At 44.1% G+C, this 27,339-nt stretch overlaps 2 protein-coding genes across 10 annotated transcripts in view; one reads left to right on the forward strand and one right to left on the reverse strand.

The window, feature by feature from the left end:
• Positions 1-2,052: 2,052 nt before the first annotated feature.
• On the reverse strand, positions 2,053-21,658 carry LOC112250412 (nuclear receptor coactivator 7). 6 transcript variants are annotated; one of them, XM_024420525.2, is made up of 18 exons: positions 21,514-21,657; positions 20,929-21,056; positions 17,868-18,017; positions 16,441-16,604; positions 11,088-11,158; positions 10,704-10,811; positions 10,516-10,617; positions 10,296-10,421; positions 10,023-10,207; positions 9,407-9,561; positions 8,615-9,208; positions 8,376-8,538; positions 8,113-8,263; positions 7,789-7,917; positions 7,507-7,659; positions 7,332-7,427; positions 5,589-5,662; positions 2,053-3,908 (listed from the first exon to the last, which is right to left on the reverse strand). In XM_024420525.2, exons 3-18 carry the CDS (start codon positions 17,903-17,905, stop codon positions 3,773-3,775), a joined length of 2,445 nt encoding a protein of 814 aa, XP_024276293.1. In that variant the 5' UTR covers positions 17,906-18,017; positions 20,929-21,056; positions 21,514-21,657; the 3' UTR covers positions 2,053-3,772. The 6 variants fall into 6 exon arrangements, with proteins under 6 accessions (XP_024276293.1, XP_024276296.1, XP_024276295.1 ...); XM_024420528.2 differs by lacking the exon at positions 20,929-21,056 and having other exon boundaries at positions 17,868-18,013; positions 21,514-21,658; XM_024420527.2 differs by lacking the exon at positions 20,929-21,056 and having other exon boundaries at positions 21,514-21,533.
• A 3,826-nt stretch (positions 21,659-25,484) lies between these two features.
• The window catches only part of LOC112250414 (disheveled-associated activator of morphogenesis 1-like), a 115,487-nt gene continuing 113,632 nt past the window's right edge, over positions 25,485-27,339 (forward strand). For 2 of the 4 annotated variants that reach the window (XM_024420531.2, XM_042321767.1), the window contains exon 1: positions 25,485-25,619. The gene's annotated coding sequence lies outside the window, so the exon portion shown is untranslated. Of the gene's footprint in view, positions 25,620-26,440; positions 26,582-27,339 lie in introns of those variants that run through there. The other 2 variants (XM_042321766.1, XM_042321765.1) reach the window with 2 other exon arrangements.

The following is a 27,339-nucleotide window of genomic DNA, read 5'->3' on the forward strand; positions in this document are numbered from 1 at the left end:
CTAGATGAAGATCAGATGAAATTTGATGACCAATTTATGCAGAAATCCAGGCCTTTCCAAAGGGTTCACATACTTTTTTTTGCCACTGTATATATCATACTACATGGAGTCTTGGCTTTACATACAGAATAATATGAAATGCTCTGAGACCAGATTACCCTCTGGTATGTTCTATTGAGAACAGTCTGGGACTCGTTGATTCCTTCTCAAATATATTTTACTTAAGTCAGACGAAATTAACTGGAATACACTGGTCTCAAATATAACTACGTTACACAGAACCACGGCGGACCCATTTTAAAATTAGGCTTTTCTCCATATTGAAACGTGTCCAAGTGAAATATGCCTATCTCTGTCCACTCGAGCGTGGTTTACGAAGTGTTCTTGGAAATAAATCATCTTATCTTCACATTCCAACGGATCGAGTTCTCACCACACCGTCCTGGAGAGTCCTCCTTCTTGCTGTGCTGATTTATTAGCTCTATGTTTGTCTGCTTTGTATAGCTCCTGTATCTTATGATAGTTTATGCAGTATTGCCCTGTTTATAAGAACTATAGTGTAGTAGTTAATGAAAAGTTGTGGCAAGTCGAGTCCCAGACAAACCCTGGGCACAAAGGTGTCTTTTGTCATAACAGTTTTCCCATCTGGTGTAAGGAAATAACTCAGCTCAACAAACATCAAATCAAATGTTATTTGTCACATGCACCGATTACAACAGCTGTAGATCTTAGGGGGATGCTTACTTAACCAACAATGCAGTTAAGAAAAAAACAAGTATTAAGAAAGTATTTACTAAATATTCTGAAGTAAACAAAGAAAATGTAAAAATACCAAATAATTAAATAGCCACAATAAAATAAACAGTAACGAGGCTATATACAGGAGGTACCGGTACAGAGTCATTGTGCGGGGGCACAGGTTAGGCGAGGTAAAATGTACCTGTAGAAGTAAAATGACTATGCATAGATAATAAAAAGAGTAGCAACAGTGTAAAAATGGGGGGGGGTCAATGCAAATTAGTCCAGGTAGCCATTTGGTTAGCAGTTCAAGAGTGGCTTGAAGTTGTTAAGAAGTCTTTTGGACCTAGACTTGGCACTCCGGTACCACTTGCCGTGTAGTAGCAGAGAGAACAGTCTATGAATAGGGTGGCTGGCGTCTTTGGCCATTTTTAGAGCCTTCCTCTGACACTGCCTGGTATTGAGGTCCTGAATGGCAGGAAGCTTGGCCCAGTTATGTACGCACTACCCTCGATAGTGCTTTGCGATTGGTGGCAGCAGTTGCCATATCAGGCGGTGATGCAACCAGTCAGGATGCTCTCGATGGTGCAGCAGCAGAACTTTTTGAGGATCTGAGGACCCTGTCAAATCTAGGAGGGGACTAAAGGGAGTAGGTGTTGTCGTGCCCTCTTCAAGACAGTCTTGGTGTGTTTGGATCATGACAGTTTGTTGGTGATGTGGACACCAAGAAACTTGAAGCACTCAACCACCTCCACTACAGCCTCGATGAGAATGGAGGCGTGCTCGGCCCTCCTTTTCTTGTAGCCCACATCTCCTTTGTCTTGATCACGTTGAGATGGTTATCCTGGCACCACTGCCAGGTCTCTGACCTCCTCCCTATAGGCTGTCTCATCTGCAAACTTAATGCTGTGCTTGGCCATGCAGTCATGGGTGAACAGGGAATATAGGAGGACTGAGCACGCACACCTGAGGGGCCCCCGTGTTGAGGATCAGCGTGGCAGATGTGTTGTTGCCTACCCTTACCACCTGGGGGCAGCTCGCCAGGAAGTCCAGGATCCAGATGCAGGGGTTTAGTCCCAGGGTCCTTAGATAAGTGATGAGCTTTGAGGGCACTATGGTGTTGAACGCTGAGCTGTAGTCAATGAATAGCATTCTCAAGCACCTACACCTGCTAGATGTTGAGCAATTTTATAAATCCTAAACTACTTTGAAACATTGTCAGCTTTACCTATAGTAAATGTGCCTATGTACCTAAAAGGAAATAAGCAAACCTTGGAAAAGTAAGCAAGAGGATATGGGGGGGAAGTCTCAGGCTGGAATCGTATTGTGTTTATTATTTCATTTTAAACATAACAATACAATAAATATCCTCAGTGATACTCACCTATAATGACAGTTTTGGATTCACAGGAAATAACACTTTGGGAACATTCACAGTGAGAACAATACTCAACATCTATTACACAGAAAGAAACAAAGCCACACCTATAAGTATTTGTGAATAGTAGGATGCAGAAAGGGGAATGTCATATTTAAGCAGTATTGTCTGTATTACAGTATTTTCTGTATATCATGCAGTAGGTCTAGTCAGCTCATGGTAACTTACTTGAGACAGAAACAAAACACTCCATTTATCAACATTGGTCTGGAAAACAGTGGTATAAGATCTCAACAGAACACGTTAAGAAAAAACTAAAATGGTATATCCCTTTCTTTCCCGAAATTTCAGTACTCATCGGTCCTTCCCTTATGTAATGGCAGAAAATGACAATCGTGACAGGTTTATACACAAACAAATGATTGATGTTAATGCCACAGACCAGACCAAACAACTTGGGAGTTATTGAACCGTCTTACTTCCCTTGGCTCATGTGTTCTAATGAACAGTTGAGTAGACTAAACTCACTCTGCAGTAACTCACTCTACTTACAGAAACACACCTTAAAACAAAGAGAAGGTACAGTTGGTCAAAGATGTGACAGACTAATACTGCCTTGAGATTCTTCAATCTATTTAGTGCTTGGATGTATCAACCTTGTGGCCGATCACAGGACTTACCTAAAAACAAAACACATTCACCAAAAAAATACAATTCTGTAACAAAATGATACTATTTCAAAAATCATACATTCTTTGTACAAATAAATCATAAGAAAAATTATAAAATGTGACGAGAAACAAACAAAAATAGATACAAAAGTAAAATAAAACGACATTTGGTCATTGCAAAACCCCCTTTATGTTCCCTTCTTAGTTGACAGTTGTTTTGGAAAGAGACATGGAATGCTCTGAAATGCAATGTAACATTCTCATTAAGTCTATTTAGGACTGGAGACATGAAAACAAGAACCTTCAGTCATGGTAAGCCTCTTCTTTGTAAACAATTACTCCTATATTTAAAGTGGTTTTGGGGCAGATGTGTTTTGGAAGAGAAATGAGTCACAAAATGCCTACCTAAAACATCTAACCTTTCACCTTTCCTCTTTTCACATGTTTTTTCCCCTGACATGTTATGGACTTGTCAACAAGAATATTCTGATTTTCTGCATTTGTAGAGAATTGATGGTTGTTTACTCACCTGTAACCAGATACCTTGTTCCTTTTTGATGTGCATTGCACCCACTAGCCACATCCCTAATACAACAATCTCACTGCCTATGTTTTGATATTGTGTTTGAAATTAACTCACTTAACTGATTCCGTTAGCTAGGACAATTGCCTCTTTGATCCTCCAGGAACATGTCGCTCTTCTCCGAGTGGGTAGAAGTTTTGAGTTCTGTAGGCAGGCTGCATGCTGGGATAGCTGTGGGTGGCATGGGAGGTATAAGGCAGCCAATAGAGTAATAGGGAAATACACCAGCCACAGCTTCTCACACCTCTGCCACCCCCAGGACAAACCACATCAAATCAGCTGTCATAAACCATGTCAAATTATCAGCTTCCCATTCTGGTAGAGTAAGGGGTGGGTGTTGAAGCCAGATCCTGGTCTCCCCCCTGGAGGGTTTTGGAGGGGACTGGATGAGGTGGAGGGAGGCTACTCGAAGGCCCAGACCTCCACACTGTGGATGATGAAGTCCTTCTGGGTAGAGAGGGGCTGGTTGTGGAATGTGGCACAGCTGGAGGTGGTGCCATGATACAGGTCAGCATCCAGCCACAGCCCTATCTGACCTCTAGATGGAGGGAAGGAGAAAGAGACAGGAAAAAGTCAGACAAACTCATAACTACAAGTTGACTTCCAACAGAAAGAGAGAGCAGGTCACACAAAGATAGTCTCACATTTCTCAACCACATACAGTACCTTCAGAACATATTCACACCCCGTGACTTTTTCCAGCTGTTGTTGTTACAGCCAGAATATTAAAAAAAATATTAAATTGAGATTGTGTAGGGCAGTGACAATACCCCATACTTTCAAAGTAGAGTTATGTTTTTGAAATTTGACAAATGAATTAAATGAAAAGCTGAAATGTCTTGAGTCAACCCCATTATTATGGCAAGCCTAAATAAGTTCAGGAGTAAAAATGTGCTTAACAAGTCACATAAGTTGCATTGTTCTCCCTCTGTGTTTAACATGGTTTTTGAAGGACTACCTCATCTCTGTAGCCATATACAGTTAATTGTAAGGTCCCTCAGTAGAACATGAATTTCACAGATTCAACCACAAAGCCTAGGGAGGTTTTTCAACGCCTCAATGAAGGGCACCCATTGTTAGATAAGGAAAAACTAAATAAATAAAGCAGACATTGAATTTCCATTTGAGCATGGTGAAGTTATTAATTACAATTTGGATAGTGTATCAATACACCAAGTCACTTCAAGGATACAAACGTCCTTCCTAACTCAGTTTCTGTAGAGGAAGGAAACCACTCAGCGATTTCTCCATGAGGACAATGGTGACTTTAAAACAGTAACAGGGTTTAATGGCTGTGATAAGAGAAAACTGAGGATGGATCAACAACATTGTACTTACTCCACAAAGCTAACCTACATGGCAGAGTGAAAAGAAGGAAGCATGTACAGAATAAAAAAGATTCCAAAAGGTGCATCCTGTTTGCAATAAGGCACTAAAGTAAAACTGAAAAAAAAAATGTGGCAAAGAAATTCACTTTATGTCCTGAATGCAAGATCTTGTGATATCTTTGGGGCAAATCCAACACCGAGTACCACAATTCATATTTTCAGGAATGGTGGTGGCTACATCATGTTATGGGTATGTGTGTCATCGGCAAGGACCGGGGAGTTTTTTTAGTATAAAAAGAAACAGAATAGCGCTACGCACAGGAAAAACCTAGAGGAAAACGTGGTTCAATCTGCTTTCCAACAGACACGGAGTCAAATTCACCTTTCCGCAGGACAATAAACTAAAACACAAGGCCAAATAAAGACCGGAGTTGCTTACCAATGCGGCGTTGAATGTTCCTGAGTGGCCCAGTTAGTTTTGACTTAAACTCTATGGAAAGACTTAAATTGCTGACTAGGAATGATCAACAACCAACTTGACACATCTTGAAGATTGTTTGAAAGAATGTGCAAATATTGTACAATCCAGGTGTGCAAAGCTCCTAGAGACTTACCCAAAAAGACTCTCAGCTGTAATCACTGCCAAACGTGATTCTAACGTATTGACTCAGGGGTGTAAATACTTATGTAGATTTTATATTTCACTTTCAATACATTTGCTAACATGTCTAAAAACATGATTTCACTTTGTCACTATGGAGTACTATGTGTAGATGGGTGAGAAGAAAATTGTTAGATCCATTTTGAATACAGGCTGTAACACAAAATGTGTAATAAGTCAAAAAGGTATGAATACTTTCTGAAGGGACTGTATATTCAAATACACTCACCCTCCTCCTCCCATCTGAAGAGAATCTGTGTTGCCTTTCACAAAGTAGGAGTTCTCCCCAGTCCAGCGGTAAACCTGAGAAAAGGAAAAGCAACCCACATCAAGTCAGGCAGCCAAGTAATGACAGAGGACATATGAATTATAAAACATACAGTACCGTTCAAAAGTTGGGGTCACTTAAAAATGTCCTCGTTTTTGAAAGCACATTTTTTTGTCCATTAAAATAACATCAAATTGATCAGAAATACAGTGTAGACATTGTTAATGTTGTAAACTATTGTAGCTGGAAAGGACTGATTTCTAATGGAACATCTACATAGGCATACAGAGGCCCATTATCAGCAACCATCTCTTGCATTTCAAAGGCACCTTGTGTTAGATAATCCAAGTTGATCATTTTAAAAGGCGAATTGATCATTAGAAAACCCTTTTGCAATTATGTTAGCACAGCTGAAAACGGTTTAAAGAAGCAATAAAACTGTCCTTCAGACTAGTTGAGTATCTGGAGCATCAGCATTTGTGGGTTCGATTATAGGCTCAAAATGCCCAGAAACAAATAACTTTTCTGAAACTAGTCAGTCTATTCTTGTTCTGAGAAATGATGGCTATTGTATGCGAGAAATTGCCAAGAAACTGAAGATCTCATACAACGCTGTGTACTACTCCCTTCACAGAACAGCGCAAACGGTCTCTAACCAGAATAAAAAGAGGAGTGGGAGGCCCCGGTGCACAACTGAGCGAAGATGACAAGTACATTAGTGTCTAGTTTAAGAAACAGACACCTCACAAGTCCTCAATGGGCAGCTTCATTAAATAGTACCCGCAAAACACCAGTCTCAACATCAACAGTGAAGAGGCGACTCCGGGACGCTGGCCTTCTAGGCAGAGTTGCAAAGAAAAAGCCATATCTCAGACTCGCCAATAAAAATAAAAAATTAAGATGGGCAAAAGAACACAGACACTGGACAGAGGAAGATTGGAAAAAAGTGTTATGGACAGACGAATCTAAGTTTGAGGTGTTCGGATCACATTCGCGAGACAGAAAAAAATGAAAAGATGCTGGAGGAGTGCTTGACGCCATCTGTCAAGCATGGTGTAGGCAATGTGATGGTCCGGGCCTGCGTTGGCGGTGGTAAAGTGGGAGACTTGTACAGGGTAAAGGGATCTTGAAGGAGGAAGGCTAACGCCATGCCATACACTACACGGCCCTTAATTGGAGCCAATTCCTCCTACAACACGAAAATGACAAAGCACAGCGCCAAACTATGCAATAACTATTTATGGAAGAAGCAGTCAGCTGGTATCCTGTCTATAATGGAGTGGCCAGCACAGTCACTGGATCTCAACCCTATTGAGCTGTTGTGGGAGCAGCTTGACCATATAGTACGTAAGAAGTGCCCATCAAGACAATCCAACTTGTGGGACATGCTTCAGGAAGCATGGGGTGAAATCTCTTCAGATTAAGTCAACAAATTGACAACTAGAATGCCAAAGGTCTGCAAGGCTGTAATTGTTGCAAATGGAGGATTCTTTGAAGAAAGCAAAGTTTGAAGGACACAATTACTTAAATTAAAAATCATTATTTATAACCTTGTCACTGTCTTGACTATATTTCCAATTCATTTTGCAACTAATTTAATGTATGTTTTCATGGAAAACAAGGACATTTCTAAGTGACCCCAAACTTTTGAACGGTAGTGTAGGTATGCAGATACAACAGACTATAAATGAGATTATGTCTGACCTTGATTTCAGGGCAGAAACTGAAGAGGAAGGTCTCTCCCGTGCCATAGCAGTGCTCACTTACTCTGAAGGGATGGGTGGAGTATCCCCCAAACAACTGGGGGGGAGAGATAAAGAGCGCAAATAAAACTCAAGAGCCCAATACAAATTGAGCACCATGTTCAGTGTGTGAGTACCTGGTTGTCCATGTCTTTGATGACCAGTAGCACAGGGCTGTCCACCTCTAATAGGCTCCTGTACAGGGTCTTTAGGCTGGTCCCGTGTTCCACCGTACTGTAAGCCAGTCGCCATGGATACCCCTGCACCCGCGCTGGCAGCCGACAAGCAAGCTGTGGGGAGACAGAGACACGTGAATATGTGTATTTCGGAGTTTGTGTGCAGGTTGTGTAGGTGAAGTCACACTGGGTATGTTTTCTTGATTGAAAGTGTTTTGTGTGTCATGGCATTTGTGTGTTTACCTTCTCTATGTTTGTGTCCTGTAGCAGAGCACTGGGGTCACTGAGTATGGGCAGTAGATCCCCAAAAGGCTCCTCCCCATCATAGCTGCCAAAACTCTGCCTGCGCTTCGCTTCGTTGATGGTGATGATCTACAAACACAACCATGTATGGTCAGACACCTCAACAGTACAGTCAAAACATACTAAACTCAATGCATGGTCAAAACATTGAACACAGCTTGGGCCAAACACAAAAAAAAACACATAGTCCAAAGTCACAAAACACTTGAACACAATGCGAACATACAACACCACACAGACCAAGGTCATGCCATGTGAACACACCTCCCAGCTGCGAGAAGACTTGGGGTCACTGAAGAAGTTATCGATCATGTTGAGCTCGTCCTTCTCCACGACCACGAAGCCCTGCTCCCTGGCCTCCTTACCGTACACATCAGGAGACCACTGGACAAAGAATGCATAGAGGTGGTCCACCCTGAAACACACCAAATTTATGTTTCAGAACATTCAACATTTCTAGCATTGTGAACACACCCCAGTTCTCAAAGACGTTCCGACTGTGACCGTTGTCATTGTTGACCTCTCACCTCTCCTGGGGCACAGCAAACCAGTACTCTGGCTGTTTTCCTCGCGTGTGGGCGGGGCTGGATGTCCGGCCAATGATGAAGGACTTTCTCATGGGCTTGCCCACCTTGAAGCAAAGGAACATGGGCGGGGTCTTACTCTTCTCCTCTGTGGAGAGCAGCATGTCTGCAGAGAGAGAGAGGGAAGTGTAATATTGAAATAATGCTATACAAGAAACCACAAACCGCTTGTGAACACTCACTTTGGATGGGCGCCTGCATCCTCTCCAGCAGCCAAGACTTCACCTCCGCCTTGTTGCTCCTCTTTCGCTTCTCTTCCTCACTCAGCCACTCCTCAACAGGGCTGGGTTCCTGAGAATTACATTTCCCTGAAGCCGCAGCGGTCTCACTCAAGCTCAGCTTCCTATTTTGGTCCATTGCCGATTCTGATTGGTCGCTAACACCGTTCACCAGTTGCCCTGAAGAGTTCCCGTCTTTGGCTTGGCGTGTGGCTAGGCTAGCAGGCTTCAACAGTTCACCGTCATTCTCAGTCTCTGAAAGGACAGGCAGTGATTTTGTTGTTTCCTCGATGGAGCGGTTCTGGACCAGTCCTTCATCGTCCTCCTCTCCTCTCTGCGAGGTCAGTGGGACTGGGTCAGAGAGGGACCGGGACTCCACCCGTTTAGGGGAACTAGATCCTGGGAGCTCTCCCCGCTGGTCCTGGCTGGTAGCACTGGCAGGTGGCCTGGATCCACTCATTGGTTCCTCAGCGCTCCCGTTCAAGGGAAGCTCCAGCTCTGTGAAACCCTCGTCTGATGGAGACTGGTCTGCTGGCTCACACTCTGCCCTCTCTATGACTGGGATATAAGAAACCATGAGGTATTACAAAAATTACCACATGGATCTAAATAATGCTAAATAATTTATTCCGCATAAGCCATTTGGTTTAGATTTCTCTTAAACTACACATACAATGATTCACTATGATGTATATTGATTTTCTATGATTCATCCTGATCCAATACAAGTCATTGTGCGTCATCTCTCAGTCATACCCGTGTCTGACAGGGCAGAGTCGATGTCGTCCAGGACAATGGGTCGTTTGGGATCCAGCGCCTCGTAGCGGCTGAAGGGGTTGAGGTCGCGCTCTGAGGGCAGCTCCTCCCACTCTCCGGGCCTATACAGAGGACACAGATCCTGGGGTAGGTCTCTGTGCGGGCCAGGAGTCAGGGGGCACCACACGCACATCACAACGGATGGGAAAATTTAAACAAATCATATATGAACAAAATGAAAATGCAACTCAAAAACAGAACACAAATAAAATAATTTAAAAAAGGCTAAATAATACTACTAATTAAAACAATGAACCAGTACAAAATGAAACAGATAAACTAAAAAAAATGGAGTGTCATGTCTGCCCCTACAATTTGGTACAGGAAACCCAACAGCATGAGCTCGGCCAATCAGTTAACATTTTCACCTCCGAAGGAGAAGAACGAACGAACACGGGAGAGTGCAGAAAGAGGTAGAAAGACAGAATGCGACACTTGACAAATAAGCAAGGAAAGCAAGGATAAGATCAGGAAAGGGGGAAAAAGGGTTTAAATAGGGAGTGAAAGATGAATTGACAGTGTGAAAGAGTCTCAGGATGCCTGGGTGGGTCCTTACGACGGCAGCGCGTCCTTCAGCTTCATGCGGGAGATGTCGTTGTAGAGGGCCACAGACACCACCTCCTCCATTGGGCAGATCAGGCCGTACTCCTCACAGCCGTGCTCAATCACCAGGGGGTCCGACTTGTGAGGGTCAAACATGATGTTGTTGGGCGTCACGATCATCACCCCTCCCACCACACCCTGGGAGACAATAACAGACACGAGTTTTAATCTCTGTTCCTGTGGTGGTTGTTTTAATTTCAAAATGGCCTCCGGCGTGGCCACTCACCATTCCGTCAGTGAAGTACTTGCAGCTCATCTTGATGAACTTGACAATGGCGGGGTTCTCATCCTCGGACAGGGAAGACCGCTCACGTCTTAGCGGTCTTACTGATCTGCCACTGAAGTCTCCATCCTGTAACATTGCCAGGCAGCAGGGACGAGCACAGAACTAGGATCAAATTGATTATTTTAGTCTGGGTTGTTCTTATCAAGGATAACTGACTTACCTGTGACACCTTCTCTGCTAGATCTTTGATGGAGGTGGGGTCAGAGGAACCCACAGACTGAGAGTCGGCTTCCGATTGGCCCACGTCAGGAACAAATAGCTTCTGCAAGGGTGACAGACAGGCTTGTTTGCCAATCAGAAAGCTAAGATTGACAGCAGGAAGTAGTGTTTTAAGTGCTGAAAGCTCACCTGTCCTGGATAGACACTGCGGGAAAAGAGGCGGTTGAGCTGCACCAATTTGTTGGGGGTGATGTTGAACTTCAGAGCAATGCTGTTTAAAGATTCTTGGGGTCCCACCTGCAACAAAGTTACATCCTTGGTAAATGTTTATTACCAAAAGTATCAATCTAGCCAAGCCAAAATGCAGCACGAAAGACTAAATTAGAAAGCAGAAACCTTGACTCCCTGAATAGGATGCAACCCTTTTGCTTTATTATTGAATTACAATGTTACAATGTGGCTTATCGTCCACATTGCCTACCTAAGTTAAGAGTCTGAGTCAGAACCCCATGAGGGAGTTGTAGTGTCAGAGGGTGGAGGTAGTGAGGCATTACGGAGGCAGCCTGTACTCACAGTATACTCCACTGTCCCGGGGGGCCTCCTCTTCTCTTTCTTGGCCTGGCTGCTCATGTTGTTACTGTCATCTGAAAGACAGAAAAATAGGTCAGTGACACAGTATAGAGATTAATAAAAATAAATCGCTCCGTTCATTCAGAAACAAAATGCATGTATACACCAACAAACTAGCGCACACTGCTTTAAATAGAATTATTAAAAGCATAACCCTATCTCGCGAACACACACGGCTAGCTAGTATCCTAGTGAACTCTGTACGCTACAGTCAGTCAGCACTTCTTATTGCCAGAACCAGTTCATTAGAACACCCTCCCACTACTTCCGCTTTCCTCTACTCCAGCTCCTCTATAGAAACTGGAGGAATGACTCAGCATTGTACAGCAGGCTGTGAGGAGTCCAGCTGTGGGTCACTGTACATCCACACAGAATTGACCTCTGGTAAGAGCGGTCACTTACTCATTACAGTCTTTGTACCAACTAGTGACTGGTAGCTTTATCAGAACGAGAATGTCATAATATAGATTTTAAAAAGTTGCTAAGTTAATGCAGTGTAGTCCTACATAGACTCCTTAGTCAGTGCATAACTAGGATGACTACCTTTTCGGATTTAATAACTTGTTTGTAAGGTCATTATGCAACATCCTCGGAATTAAAAAGGCTGCAGACTAGCAATGTATAGTGAGTGTATGGAGTAAGAAAGTAGCTTGCTTAATTTGTCAACTAAATGGCTCTGTCTCACCAGAGTGAGCCATGAGCAAGCCAGAGAGGAGACTCATTGCTAGGCAACTCACAGACACAGGCTGCAGCAGTGGAGCAGAGGGAGAGACAGGAGCAAGCGCTCAGCAGCTTAGCTAGCAGTAGGAAACAAAAAAGCTTCTCAGTATTTCACTACTGGTTTTCATATCAACTTTATTCGTTGTCCAGAAGCCAAAAAAGGGACAATCCTAGTCATAAACCACCAGTCCTAGTTGTTGCATATTTAGATTTTCCTCTCAGACTTCTGTATAGAAAAGTTAAATTATTATAATTAGGGGCTGCCCATGTCCAAACAGTGAATAGAAAAGAATTGTAGGGGTAAACATAAGACTAAAACCAGATATAAAGTATGTAGAAAATATAAATAGACCTTTAAATAATATGATTTTTGAGACCCAACAATCAACATAAAAGCTTGACAGTCAGGTACATCTAAAATGTAAAAAACTATGCATTTTGGAGTATTTTTTTATCATGGCATGGGGATCCCATTGATTGTGCTATAATGTTTGAATCACTCAGATTGCATGAGCCATGGCAAAATGTGTAGAATTACAGGAAATTAGCTTTAAAAACAGCTACATTTTGTCACTGCGGCCAACAGGAGGGCCTCTAAAATGTCTAATCAGCGACAGCACCAGTGGCCACACCCCCCAAACCATGACTGGATGTCATTTGGATGGTGGATCCAGAAAAAAACTACAGAAACGTTAATCTGTCACACAAAACGACTCACATCATGTGTCTTTGAGAACAGTGTATTCCCACAAATACATTTTTGCAAATGTTGTTTACTTCAAATCAAATTTTATTTGTCACTTCGTAAACAACAGGTGTGGTTCATTGGACAGGCATGGGAAATGGTGTTTAAACCCTTTGTGCGTTGGGGTGCATGCAGCTTTAGGATACTGCACTGATGGAGGAGAGAGACAGGAAGCCGGGCTACTTTGCCAGGTAAGTGAACGGTTCTTCTGTGTATAGCCTCTTTTAGGTCTATGCCAAAGTATTTATAGTGTTGCGTTTTTCGAGAGCCTGTGAAGTGGGTTTTAGTGTTACTAGCATGTGGCAACAGTTTTGCTTCCCTGTGTGCATAGCGATTTGAGGGAAAACGGGATGTTTTGTAGCACCACTAACTGACGTCCCACTATGCTGCTGTTTGTTACGGTGCATTGAGTGACTGTCCACTTTTACTCTGACTGACATTGTGTTCACTGAGTAGTGCTCTGTAGCCATCTGGCCCTCACTGCACTGGGTACACCTGATACTGGCACTGATGCAATGGAGTCATGCGTCAATGCTCATGCACAGTAGAGTAGCCGACTGGATTTCTATCCCTGTAAGTAGCTGAAGCATGAGACATCCAGCAGTGATGTATGCTTGAGATCCTGGCTCTCTACTCCTGGGATAAGGAGGTTGCTGCAGTTTTTGGACGAGTTGTTTATGTCTTGCTGCGCTTGAGTGAGTACGCAGTCTGACAAATTTTTGTGATGTACCATCCGCACTACCTTCTGTAGGGCATTGTGGTCGAATCCCAAGCGGTTGCCCATACCAAGCGTTGATGCAGCTAGTCAACATGCTCTCAATGGTGCAGATGTAGAACTTTGAGGATCTGAGGGCCCATGCTGAATCGTTTAAGTCTCCTGAGGAAGAGGCATCGTGCCCTCTTCACAACGGTGTTAGTGTGTTTGGACCACGATAGATCCTTAGTGATATGGACACAGAGGAACTTGAAGATCTTGCACCTTCCCATTTTGCCCTCAGAACAGCCTCAATTCGTTGGGGCATGGACTCTACAAGGTGTTAAAAGCATTCCACAGGGATGCTGGCCCATGTTGACTCCAATGCATCCCACAATTGTGTCAAGTTGACTGGATGTCCTTTGGGTGGTGGACTATTCTTGATATACACGGGAAACTGTTCAATGTGGAAAAACCCAGCAGCGTTGCAGTTCTTGACACAAACTGGTGTGCCTGGCACCTACTATTAAACAGCAAAAAAAAGAAACGTCCCCTTTTCAGACCCCTGTCTTTCAAAGCTCATTCAAATAACTTCACAGATCTTCATTTTAAAGGGTTTAAACACCATTTCCCATGCTTGTCCAATGAAACATAAACAATTAATGAACATGCACCTGTGGAACGGTCGTTAAGACACCAAGAGCTTACAGACGGTAAGCAATTAAGGTCACAGTTATGAAAACTTAGGACACGAAAGAGGCCTTTCTACGGACTCTGAAAAACACCAAAAGAAAGATGCCCAGGGTCCCTGCTCATCTGTGTGAACGTGCCTTAGGCATGCTGCAAGGAGGCATGAGGACTGCAGATGTGGCCAGGTCAATACATTGCAATGTCCGTACTCTGAGACCCCTAAGAAAGCGCTACAGGGAGACATTGTCCTCGCAGTGGTAGACCACGTGCAACACCACCTGCACAGGATCGGTACATACGAACATTACACCTGCGGGACAGGTACAGGATGGCAACAACCACTGCCCGAGTTCCACCAGGAACGCACAATCCCTCCATCAGTGCTGAGACAGTCCGCAATAGGCTGAGAGAGGCTGAACTGAGGGCTTGTAGGCCTGTAAGGCAGGTCCTCACCAGACATCACCGGCAACAATGTCACCTATGGACACAAACCCACTGTCGCTGGACCAGACAGGACTGGCAAAAAGTGCTCTTCACTGATGAGTCGCGGTTTTGTCTCACCAGGGGTGGTCGGATTCACGTTTATCGTCGAAGGAATGAGCGTTACACCGGGGCCTGAACTCTGGAGCGGGATCGATTTGGAGGTGGAGGGTCCGTCATGGTCTGGGGCGGTCTGTCATTGCATCATCTGACTGAGCTGTTTGTCATGGCAGGCAATCTCAACACTGTGCATTACAGGAAAGACATCCTCCTCCCTTATGTGGTACCCTTCCTGCAGGCTCACCCTGACATGACCCTCCAGCATGACAATGCCACCAGCCATACTGCTCGTTCTGTGCGTGATTTCCTGCAAGACAGGAATGTCAGTGTTCTGCCATGGCCAGCGAAGAGCCCGGATCTCAATCCCATTGAGCACGTCTGGGACCTGTTGGATCGGAGGGTGAAGGCTAGGGCCATTCCCCCCAGAAATGTCCAGGAACTTGCAGGTGCCTTGGTGGAAGAGTGGGGTAACAACTCACAGCAAGAATGGCAAATCTGGTGCAGTCCATGAGGAGGAGATGCACTGCAGTACTTAATGCAGCTGGTGGCCACACCAGATACTGACTTAGTTTTGATTTTGACCCCCCCTATGTTCAGGGACACATTATTCCATTTCTGTTAGTCACATGTCTGTGGAACTTGATCAGTTTGTGTCTCAGTTGTTGAATCTTATGTTCATACAAATATTTACATGTTAAGTTTGCTGAAAATAAACAGTTGACAGTGAGGACGTTTCTTTTTTTGCTGAGTTTATATCCCGTTCAAAAGGCACTTAAATCTTTTGTCTTGCCAATTCACCCTCTGAATGGCACACATACACAATCGATGTCTCAATTGTCTTAAGGCTTAAAAATCATTATTTAACCTGTCTCCTCCCCTTCATTGACACTGATTGAAGTGGATTTAACAAGTGACATCAATAAGGGAACATAGCTTTTACCTGGATTCACCTGGTCAGTCTGTCATGGAAAGAGCTGGTGTCCTTAAAAGGAAAAATCCACCATTCCTTTAAATGTGAGAATTTTTTTGTGAACAAAATGTTTGATTTTCCTTTTATAATAAGGTTGGTAGCAACATGGAAAATCGTTGTTGAAATCTGTTGCAGGTCAAGTCGACTACAAAATCCACAACGCAATGATCTCGTTATGGGCTGGCTTGCTTGCAAATGTAGTTAAATACAACAACCAAAGACAATACCAGCATGTAAAGTAGGTAGTTAGCTGTCCACAATCTCATCATGTTCAACCTGCAGATCGATGTGCCTCACAGAGTGGAGTCTGAATCCAATGAATGAAGGAACATATAATTCTCCACCCAGCAGACTGTGGTCCAATCGTGTGAACAGTCATGCACGGTCAAGTTAATCGTTACACAGACTTTGAGAAGGGATTGCGTATGTCAAGAAACGCGTCTATTTTCCTTGAAAGTAGAGAATGTCACGATTCCAAAGCTATACGATATTACAGATAGCAAGTTAATTATCTCACATCTCAGAAAATATTTGCAATGTTGTACTTATTGTTGATGAAATTTGTGTTAATGTTGGGTTTTTGAGCTAGCGTCCAATAAACTCCCATTCACGTCTTGTCCCAGAATCGCCCAGAATGCACCACACGGCCCATTGGCGTAGCATGGGCAACGTTTCCCATGGACTGCGTGGTGCATTCTGGGACAAGACGTGAATGAGAGTTTATTGCACTCGCGGCACTGTTCCAACATCTAGTGGAAAGCTTTCCCAGAAGAGTGGAGGTTGTTATAGCAGCAAAACGGAAACCAACTCCATATTAATGCCCATGATTCTGGAATGAGATGTTCGTCAAGATGTCCACACTTTTGGTCTTGTAGTGCACTTCTGACCCTTTGTTAATGTGCCCATAGAAAGGCTGTGTGTGTGAGGCGTGTTTTACCTAAACCTTCAGGTGCGTTTGGTATTATCCTCTCCTGGGGATCAGAAAAAGCAGGGAGGGATGGGCAGGAGATGACGGGCGTCTTTAAGGACGAATCCGACGGGTTCTGCTCAGCCATAGCCTTCTCGGATTGGCTCTGTTTGAGCTGTCTCCGTCTCTTCAACCTGAGGATATGGAGAGAGGGGTGGTCAATCTCTTTACTTCCAATCATGCTTATGAACATTGGATTTCACGACTAATGAATGTTTCCTGTTAGGTTGTGAAAAACTCAAAAACAGAAATCCAAAACGTAACTGTCTTTTGCTTGCCCACTTTCTCTTCTCCTCTGTCCTTTTTCCTGATTCATTATTGATAGGTCAGGCGGTGATGTCATGGCGTCTCCCACCCCCGCCTGCCTGGGTTCATTAACAGGGGAAGCTGCAGCTAACTAAGCCGACATGGCAGCATGTAGCTCTAGTCAGATTGAAACGGATTGTAAACAAGATCCTGGCTGTCTAGGCCCAGTATAGAAAAAGCTGGAGAAAGAGTGGGGCAGGGAAATCAAAATTCAAGGAAAACAGATGCTGTACAGGCAAAGGACATGTGAAAATGGAGAAGCAGACGACTAAAGAGAGGGCTTGACAGCGACAGAGTAATGGAGGAGCACTGGATCAATAGGTTTGGATACAAGACAGACAGATATAGTTCTGGCCTTCAAATTGCATCTCTTCCATTACAAACACAGCAGCAGACCATACACACATATGGTAAACATTTCTGGATTCCACCAACAAATTCCACACAGCACACTACTGTTTCACACAGGGACATTAACAAGAGAGGAATGTAGAGATTTCCTTTGGCGCTTTACCTTTTTATCCCCCTCTTGCTTTCTCTCTAGCCTGGTAGCAGAGGAATAGCTACTCTGCCTGCGTACTCACTCAAGCGCAGCAAAACATAAACAACTCGTCCAAAAACAGCAGCAACCTCCTTATCCCAGGAGTAGAGAGCCAGGATCTCAAGCATACATCATCACTGCTGGATGTCTCATGCTTCAGCTACTTACAGGGATAGAAATCCAGTCGGCTACTCTACTGTGCATGAGCATTGACGCATGACTCCATTGCATCAGTGCCAGTATCAGGTGTACCCAGTGCAGTGAGGGCCAGATGGCTACAGAGCACTACTCAGTGAACACAATGTCAGTCAGAGTAAAAGTGGACAGTCACTCAATGCACCGTAACAAACAACGGCATAGTGGGACGTCAGTTAGTGGTGCTACAAAACATCCCGTTTTCCCTCAAATCGCTATGCACACAGGGAAGCAAAACTGTTGCCACATGCTAGTAACACTAAAACCCACTTCATAGGCTCCCAAAAAACGCAACACTATAAATACTTTGGCATAGACCTAAAAGAGGCTATACACAGAAGAACCGTTCACTTACCTGGCAAAGTAGCCCGGCTTCCTGTCTCTCTTCTCCATCAGTGCGGTATCCTAAAGCTGCATGCACCCCAACGCACACACACGCGCCGAGCCTGTGGGCACAACGTCCTAATGATGCCGCTCTTCTCCCTTTCCACAATCTTCCCACTTCCTTATCATGGGGGAGATAAAAATAATTATTGAAGGGAATTAGCTAAAATATCTGCATCGTCTGCTGTATGCAGCAACGCAGAAGTGTACCAAACAGCAAGCCAAAAGACGCCAATCGAGCTGACTGAAGGTTAATGCCAGTGTAGTCAGAGTGCTGAAAGCATATCGAATGAGCATTAGTCATGCTGTTCAGCTGATACAATCTACTGGTCAGAGGATGTTTTTGTCACCTGCACAGGGTGCAGATGTAGTTGCAGTCTACAGTGAAATACTTGCGCTCCGAGTCCCAACAGCGTAGGTGTGAATAAAGCAAAAATATATATATTTACAACTGAGATATGATAATGTCCATTGGGGTGTGGGCAGGGTAGATGTCGGTTGGGGGACGACGACGACTACTGATGGCTATTCAGCAGTCTTGAGGTACAAGCTATAGGCCAGTCTTAGTTTTCGCCATAATGCTCCTATATTGCCTGCGGCTGAGTGATGGAACCGGGGAGACCAGGCTGTGGCTCGGGTGGCTGAGCTACCTGATGACATTCTTAGCCTCCCTGCGACACCTGGTGTTGTAGGTGTCCTGGAGGGCAGGCAGTGTGCACCCAATGGTGCGTTGGGCTGAGCATACCACCCTCTGTTGTGCCATGCGGTCAGCGGCGGTGGAGTTACAAAGCTGCGATGCAGCCCGACAGTATGCTTGATGATGCTCCCATAGAACACTGAGGGTCCTCGGGGACAGACCGAATTTCTTCAGCCCCCTGAGGTTAAAGAGTTGCTATCGTGCCTTCTTCATTACGGGGTCTGTGTTGTTTGACTGTTTCAGTTCCTTGGATGTGTACACCAGAGTACTTTTTGACCGTGTCCACAATGATGAGGATGGGGCGTGCCCCATTGTTTTGCTGATGTTGGAGAGGTTGTTTACCTGGCACCACACTGTCAGAGTGCCTACTTTCTCCCTGTAGGCAATCAGGCCTACTACTGTCGTGTCTGCAGTGAACTTGATGATGGAGCTGTGTGAGTTCACTCAGTAGTGGGTATACAGTGAGTACAGGTGGGGACTGAGGACACACCCTTGTGGGGCCCCATGCTGTCAGAGTGGAGGAGGTAATGTTGCCTACCTTCACCAGGTAGGCTCCCTGTCAGAAATTACATGACCCAGTAGCATAGGGAGGTAAGTCCCAGGGCTGTGAGCTTTGGGGTGAGCTTAGAGGGCACTATGGTACTGAAAGTCGAGCGGTAGTCGAACAGCATCCTCACATATGCATTCCTCTTGTCCAGGTGGGTGAGGGCAGTGTGCAGTGCAATGGCGATTGCGTAGTCTGTGGATCTTGTTGGGCAGTAGGTAAATTGGAGGGTCAAGTGTGTCGGGGAGGGAGGAGGTGACCTACTCTGACTAGCCTGTTGAATAACTTCATTACATGAGAGCTACTGGTCGATAGTTATTCAGTTCAGTTACTTTCCCTTTCTTGGGCACAGGAATGATGGTGGACATCTTGAAGCAAGTGTGAATAACAGCCTGAGTTAGAGATTGAAAATGTCAGAAAACACAACAGCTAGTTGGTCTACACATGTTCTGAGGCTAGGGATGTCGTCTGGGCCGGCAGCCTTGTGAGGGTTTACACGATTGAATGACTTACATACGCCCTCCATGGAGACCTTAAGCACATAGCCTCGTGGTCCTCAGGGGCGCTCCTCTGCAGCTCAGAGTCGTTTTGCACAAAGCGTGAGAAAAACAAGTTTCGCTAGTTGGGTAGGGAGGCAAGCGTTGGTGTCCACAACCTGACTGGGTTTCTTTTTGTAATGTTTAGAAGCCACTGCCACATACACCTAGTATCCAAACCTCTAAATTTCTCCTCCATGTTGTACCTATACTTGAGTCTCCTCATCTTGATTTATCTGCATAGGTCATATTTGTACTGTTTAACCAAACCATTGTCCCCGGTTACCTTGCCGTATTTATAAGCAGCATCTCTCTCCTTCAGTTTCTCATCAATCCACAGTTTAAGTTATGAAAGACACCATCAGTATCACATTATCTATGCATTTTTCCATGAATCATGTGACTGACTCAGTTGCAGCACATCCCTTGGCTTTCTAAAGAAAATGTCCCTAGTCATTCTGCTCACAATTTGATTTAGCTACCAACCTTCAGTCTTTTCCAGTTGCATGTTACTGCCATCGTGGTTGCAATGACATTGTCTCATGCCGTTATCATGTTTGCCATGTTATCTGCTAATTTGCAAAGCATATTGCATAGCTTATCAGTCTCAAATCCCAGTGTGTGTGAGTTTAATATTTGCCTTTTGATTAGTGGGTGGGTATGAATAGGTGCATAGTTCCCTGAACCACTGCAACAGCTCACAATGAAAAGCTTGGCAAACGGCTGTAGTAACCAATATTTTATTATACACATTGGTAGTAACTCTGAGCAACTGTATTAGATCTCAAGGTGATACTGACTACTCTCTTCAAGACAGGGCATCTCCGTTAGCTAGCTAGCTACTTTTTACAATACATAAACGTTACATTTTGTATGACTGTAGCTAACAAGTGCAGCAGAAATTAAACAGCCAACACAGAGCCTTTGATATTGCTAACAAGTGCAGCAGAAATTAAACAGCCAACATTGAGCCTTTGATATTGGCAAACAAAATATATATAGTGTCAAATAACGTTAGTTAGCTAATCAGCAACATGAAAAAAAACTATAACAATTAACGTTAGCTCAAATTTTCCTTTCCGTTAACAGTTATCGTTCACTAACTAATATACTGTTGACGTAGTAGCTAGCTAACTTCGAATTAGAACTAGCTCGGTTAATTTACTAGGTAGCTAGTTAGGATTGCTAGCTCATACATGCTAAAGCTAGTTTTAACAGCGAACTAAGGTTAGCTAGTTAAGTTGACGTTACCCACCGTGTTTCTAGCTACATCCTTTGCTTTGGCTGCTTCGCTTGTTTCTGGTGCAGCAATACCGAGATTTCCCGATAATTATGTAACCTTATGCAACCGGAGTCTACTGACTGGATGGATGCTGTGTGAAACTGTGGAGAGAGGGGACACTTTTAGCTACGCAGAAGGGACAAGGTCCACACACAACTGACAGCTGAGCTGATGCTGGCTCAGCACGTTAACGGTAACCTAGCTTCGTCAAAGATGACGTTTTCTGTGGCTGCGTAGGCACATTTATTAGCCAGTTCGTTTACGATCAGTGCTATCCGGGATCCTTGGGCCGTCCCTACCCTAACGTACATTTACCATACCCATTTCAGCTACATTTCAACTTAAATGGCGGTATGGACGTCCGAAGCCTTCCAGATAGCATTCAGTCGCGTGGTTATCCTTTGACATCCACATTATAAATGAACGTGAGATACGATTTCCAAATAGTGGACATGCACGCATAAAACGTTTACATATATCATCCAATGGTAGCTACGAGCAAACATGGATACATTTTCATACTTCGAACACAAATACAACCTGTCCAGTTTACCTTACCGCATGCCATGGCATTTCCCACCTTTTCCAGTTTACGAATGCACAGCGCCCTCTGGTGCTAGAAAAATCACCTGAGGCACAAACGTAAATTAATCACATTAAACATAACAATCTTCAGAACTGACTTTGTCAAAGAAACAAAATAACACTGGCTTTACAACGATTTTGAACAAACATGACGTGAGACATGCCAAAATGTAGCCCAAACGGTCGCCAGATGGCCCTATTATCCCTTTTACGTCATTTGTAATAATAGTGCCATGCCATCTGGCAGCTGGTTAGGCTAGCCAAATTGGGGGGTTTTCATAGAAAGCATCTGATTTATTTTAATGAAAACACACCACTATTGGATTTTTTTCCAACATGGTTTAGTTAAATCAAATTTCAAATCAAATGTATTTATATAGCCCTTCGTACATCAGCTGATATCTCAAAGTGCTGTACAGAAACCCAGCCTAAAACCCCAAACAGCAAGCAATGCAGGTGTAGAAGCACGGTGGCTAGGAAAAACTCCCTAGAAAGGCCAAAACCTAGGAAGAAACCTAGAGAGGAACCAGGCTATGTGGGGTGGCCAGTCCTCTTCTGGCTGTGCCGGGTGGAGATTATAACAAAACATGGCCAAGATGTTCAAATGTTCATAAATGACCAGCATGGTCGTATAATAATAAGGCAGAACAGTTGAAACTGGAGCAGCAGCACGGTCAGATGGACTGGGGACAGCAAGGAGTCATCATGTCAGGTAGTCCTGGGGCATGGTCCTAGGGCTCAGGTCCTCCGAGAGAGAGAAAAAAAGAGAATTAGAGAGAGCATATGTGGGGTGGCCAGTCCTCTTCTGGCTGTGCCGGGTGGAGATTATAACAGAACATGGCCAAGATGTTCAAATGTTCATAAATGATCAGCATGTTCGAATAATAAGAAGGCAGAACAGTTGAAACTGGAGCAGCAGCACGGCCAGGTGGACTGGGGACAGCAAGGAGTCATCATGTCAGGTAATCCTGGGGCATGGTCCTAGGGCTCAGGTCCTCCGAGAGAGAGAATTAGAGAACGCACACTTAGATTCACACAGGACACCGAATAGGACAGGAGAAGTACTCCAGATATAACAAACTGACCCTAGCCCCCCGACACATAAACTACTGCAGCATAAATACTGGAGGCTGAGACAGGAGGGGTCAGGAGACACTGTGGACCCATCTGAGGACACCCCGGACAGGGCCAAACAGGAAGGATATAACCCCACCCACTTTACCAAAGCACAGCCCCCACACCACTAGAGGGATATCTTCAACCACCAACTTACCATCCTGAGACAGGGCCGAGTATAGCCCACAAAGATCTCCGCCATGGCACAACCCAAGGGGGGGCGCCAACCCAGACAGGATGACCACAGTTAGAGCTTAGATGCATGTAATCCAACCGTACAATGTTGTGTTTTATCCAAATTTACACACAATGTCCACAGTTGACGCCATCGCACTGCCTTATCCCATCTGGACAAGAGAAATACCTAGAGGAATATCATTGACTACAGCTCAGCCTTCAACACCATAGTACCCTCCAAGCTCATCATTAAGCTAAGGAACCTGGGTCTGAACCCCGCCCTGTGAAACTGGGTCCTTTGACTTCTTGAAGGGCCGCCCCCAGGTGCTGAAGGTAGGCAACAACACGTCCACTAGGCTAATCCTCAACACAAGGGCTCCACAAGAGTGTGTGCTCAGCCTCCTCCTATACTCCCTGTTCACCCATGACTGCCTGGCCACACATGTCTCCAACTCAATCATCAAGTTTGCAGATGACACAACAGTGGTAGGCCTGATTACCAACAACAATGAGACATCCTACAGGGAGGAGTTGAGGGCCCAGGTGGAGTGGTGCCAGGAAAATAAACTCTCTCTCAACGTCAACAAAACGCAGGAGTTGATAGTGGACTTCAGGAGACAGCAGAGGGAGCACGCCCCCATCCACATCGACGGGACAACAGTGGAGAAGGTGAAAAGCGTCAAGTTCCTCTGTGTACTCATCACTGACAATCTGAAATGGTCCACCCACACAGACAGCGTGGTGAAAAAGGCGCAACAGAGCCTCTTCAACCTCAGGAGGCTGAAGAAATTCAGCATTGCCCCAAAAAGCATCACTAATATCTATAGATGCACCATTGAGAGTATCCTGTTGGGCTGTATCACTGCATGGTACGGCAACAGTATCGAACGCATCCGCAGGACTCTCCAGAGTGTGGTGTGGTCTGCTCAACACATCACCGGGGGCATACTGCCTGCACTCCAGGACATCTACACAACCTGGTATCACAGGAAGGCCAAGAAAATCATCAAGGACCTCAGCCACCCGAGCCACGGCCTGTTCACCCCACTACAATCCAGAACACAAGGTCAGTACAGGTGCATCAAAGCTGGGACTGAGAGACTGAAAAACAGCTTCTATCTCAACTCCATCAGAATGTTAAATAGTCAACACTAGCCGGTACCCTGCCCTGAAATTTAGTCACTGTCACTACCCGGCTACTCTACCATGCACCTTAGAGGCTGCTGCCCTATGTACATAGTAATGGAACACTGGTCACTTTAATAATGGACTATTAGTCACTTTAATAATGTTTACATACAGTTATACCCATTTCATATGTATATACTGTATATTCTAGTCAAGGCCTATCCTGTTTAACTATTGCTGTACATATGCTATTCTACCCTACGTATTCTTCAGATATATAGGCAATATGGATGGAATATGTAGCATATCCCAAGACACACACTGGAAGCCGACATTGCTCATCCTAATATTTCTATATTTCTGAATTCCATTATTGCACTTTTTTAGATTTGTGTATATTATTGTGTATTGCTAGATATAACTGCACTGTTGGAAGTAGGAACACAAGCATTTTCCTACATCCGCAATAACATCTGCTAAATATATGTATGCGACCAATAACATTTTATTTGAAAGACACTATTTGTGGAATAACCTAAAAGCTGTATGGCTAAAAGAGGCCATGTTGAATAAAATAAAAAAAATGTTTAGAAGAAAGTTTATTGGATAATTATTTTATTTCACAACCCAGCTCCCTTAGTAGAGGTTCTTGTAAGACAGATTGCATGATCAATATACAGTTTTTTGCTATGCATTATACATTTCTTGAAAATTGCAGGTTGTGAAAATATGAAATCAGTTGATTAGCTTGGCAATAAATTGACTTGAGATAGTAACCAAGTTCTACAACTACTTTGGTGTTGTTACTGACTTAACAAGAACATACTGTCACAATATTCAGAGCAGATAGCCTAACATAAAAGAAATATCGCTTTATTGATTATTATAATAGGCATTTTAGCCTAGGAATTTTGATAAACCTGGGAAAATGTATCAAAAGCCACAACAGAAAGATATAGCATTGAGATGATTCGATTAACCTGTCTCGGGCGCCCGGTTACGCGTGTTGTACACCGGGTGAAAGTTGATTGCATTCGTTTCGTAACAGGGCTGCCTCCCGGGCGTGAGCCAGGTGCCCCGATCAAAGCCCACGGCGAAGTCGGTTCAAAATATGCTGCCTTGTTGACAACATTGCCGAGTGACGCAGATTACTGATCGATTTGAGAATGGTGCTCCTCTCCGTTTTTGCCCGTTCACGGGCCATAGACCGGTGCCCTGCTGCTCAGCATAATCGAATCCGCCCAGTGAAGCTCTTCAAGGGTAAATAATATCATGTGTTTGTAATACTCACGAGAGAAAGCTAGATGGTAGCATTGGCCAACTACAGTTCCCAGAAAACGCTTATCGCTGTAAGCATGCACATTGGCTTTTTGATAATCGCAAAGGGGATGATGTCACTGGGACAATCTCTATTGAATTCTCCTCGCGTTCTCTCTCATCTCCTCGCCTCCTTATTAAACCCGATTGGAGGATAAGGTCAGAAGGGCGGGACCTCTTTTTTAAAATCCAATGGCTTTTGAGTAGGAGGCGAGGAGAATGCCTATGCAATTGAGATTATCCCAAAAAATACTGAGTCTACCGGTAGCGCAATATTAAACAGTATATTGTTTGCTGGGAGTACTTGTGGATATCATCAGAAAAATGTGCACCCACACGAGGTAAGAATGCTTTTGGTGCAGACTTTTGAACGAGTTTCTTGAATACGCTCATCATCCGTGCAGAACCTTCGATAGGCCCCTTAGAAATTCTATTGTGCTGTTTGTCTTGCAGAAAGATGCAGTGACACCGGCTAGAGTGATCAGAGACAACTGCATTTAGGACGCATTTCATTCTGTGATGTGTAACGTGGTTACATCCTGCGCATTTGTTGTTGCTGTGTTAACCTTTTCTATACTCTTATTTCCCCAACTTGTATACCTAGTGTTGAAGTTCGACGCTCAGGAGAGCCTCTGTGATCAAGTGTTTATTATCAACAGTTTCGATGTCGTTCGAGTTGGCAAAGCCTGTCAGTAATTTGCAGATGCTGTTTGCATCTCATGTAAGATAAACACCCACGTAGGCTAGCCTATTCAATTGGTTTAGTAGCTGTAACGGGCTAATTTGATGCTCCATTAGCCGTTACAGGTTAGGTACTGTTTGGCGTAGCAGAGGAGACTGGTACATACCGGTAGTTAGTCCGGGTAGCTATTGGTTAACTATCTGCATTGACCCTTTTTAACGTTAACTCTGACACGCTGACCAGACCGGACACGTCGCGTGCGCGAGCGTCGCTAAATAAGTGTAGAAATCCATGTTATTCAATTATTGCGCCAACGAGCGTCTGCGATGCCAAGTGCTAAAATAGAAGTAATTCCTATTTCTGACGCAGATCGCGCTGAAAGTCCTGCCTCTCCCATCTCCTCATTGGTTTATAGAAGCACGTGCCATCTCTTCATTGGTTATACCCACGTGGGTGATTGAAATACGAACTGTTTTGCTGGTAGTCGTCGTAATACTATGCAAGTTTAGATTGATCACCATATAAATTCAACGATGAAAAAGCTTGGATGGAGGAGAGATGACTAGAAACGATTCGGTTGGCCGTTTTATGTGTGGATTAATTTGTCGGAGTAGAGTTCAGGTAAAACAACCTTGTGCAGTTCAGGTAAAATAACAAGTCAATGTTTATATCCCAGGACAAATTAGCTAGCAACAGCAAGCTAGCTAAATAGGACAAATTAGCTAGCAAGTGCAAGCTAACTAGCTAAATTGCCATACATGTTTAATGCTTTTCGACCTGTCCCCAAATTATTGTCATTGGTTCAGAGTTTGTTTTGATATTTTACCCTGCGTGTTGTGGTCGCATTTGGTGTAGGGAGACAAAATACATTTATGCACGATGGCGCACTTTACAGCCTTGTTCTAAAATTGATTTCAAATAATAATAATCCTCAGCAATCTACACACAATACCCCGTAATGACAAAGCAGAAAAAAAACAAATACCTTACTAAGTATTTGCTATGGGACTTGAAATTGAGCTCAGCTGCATCCTGTTTCCATTGATCTTCCTTGAGCTGTTTCTACAACTTGATTGGAGTCCACCTGTGGTACATTCAATTGATTGGACATTGACTTGGAAAGGCACACACCTGTCTGTATAAGGTCCCACAGTTGACAGTGCATGTCAGAGCAAAAAACCCAGCCATGAGATCAAAGGGATTGTCCGTAGAGCTCTGAGACAGGATTGTGTCGAGGCACAGATCTGGGGAAGGGTACCAAAACATGTCTGCAGCATTGAAGGTCCCCAAGAACAGTGGCCTCCATTATTCTTAAATTGAAGAAGTTTGGAACCACCAAGACTCTACCTAGAGCTGTCCGCCTGGCCAAACTGAGCAAT

Source organism: Oncorhynchus tshawytscha, linkage group LG05 (assembly GCF_018296145.1).
Source record: "Oncorhynchus tshawytscha isolate Ot180627B linkage group LG05, Otsh_v2.0, whole genome shotgun sequence".
In the NCBI taxonomy this organism is placed as follows: domain Eukaryota; kingdom Metazoa; phylum Chordata; class Actinopteri; order Salmoniformes; family Salmonidae; genus Oncorhynchus; species Oncorhynchus tshawytscha.

What these genes read in the sequence shown, in the direction of transcription:
- LOC112250412 (XM_024420528.2), bottom strand. Translation starts at nt 17,905, where the DNA reads ATGGAGAAGAGAGACAGGAAGCCGGGCTACTTTGCCAG. An exon ending in AGTACTTCACTGACGGAATG is followed by an intron (nt 10,208 to 10,295) that starts GTGAGTGGCCAC and finishes ATTGTCTCCCAG; the next exon opens with GGTGTGGTGGGAGGGGTGAT. An exon ending in CTCTGCCCTGTCAGACACGG is followed by an intron (nt 9,209 to 9,406) that starts GTATGACTGAGA and finishes CTTATATCCCAG; the next exon opens with TCATAGAGAGGGCAGAGTGT.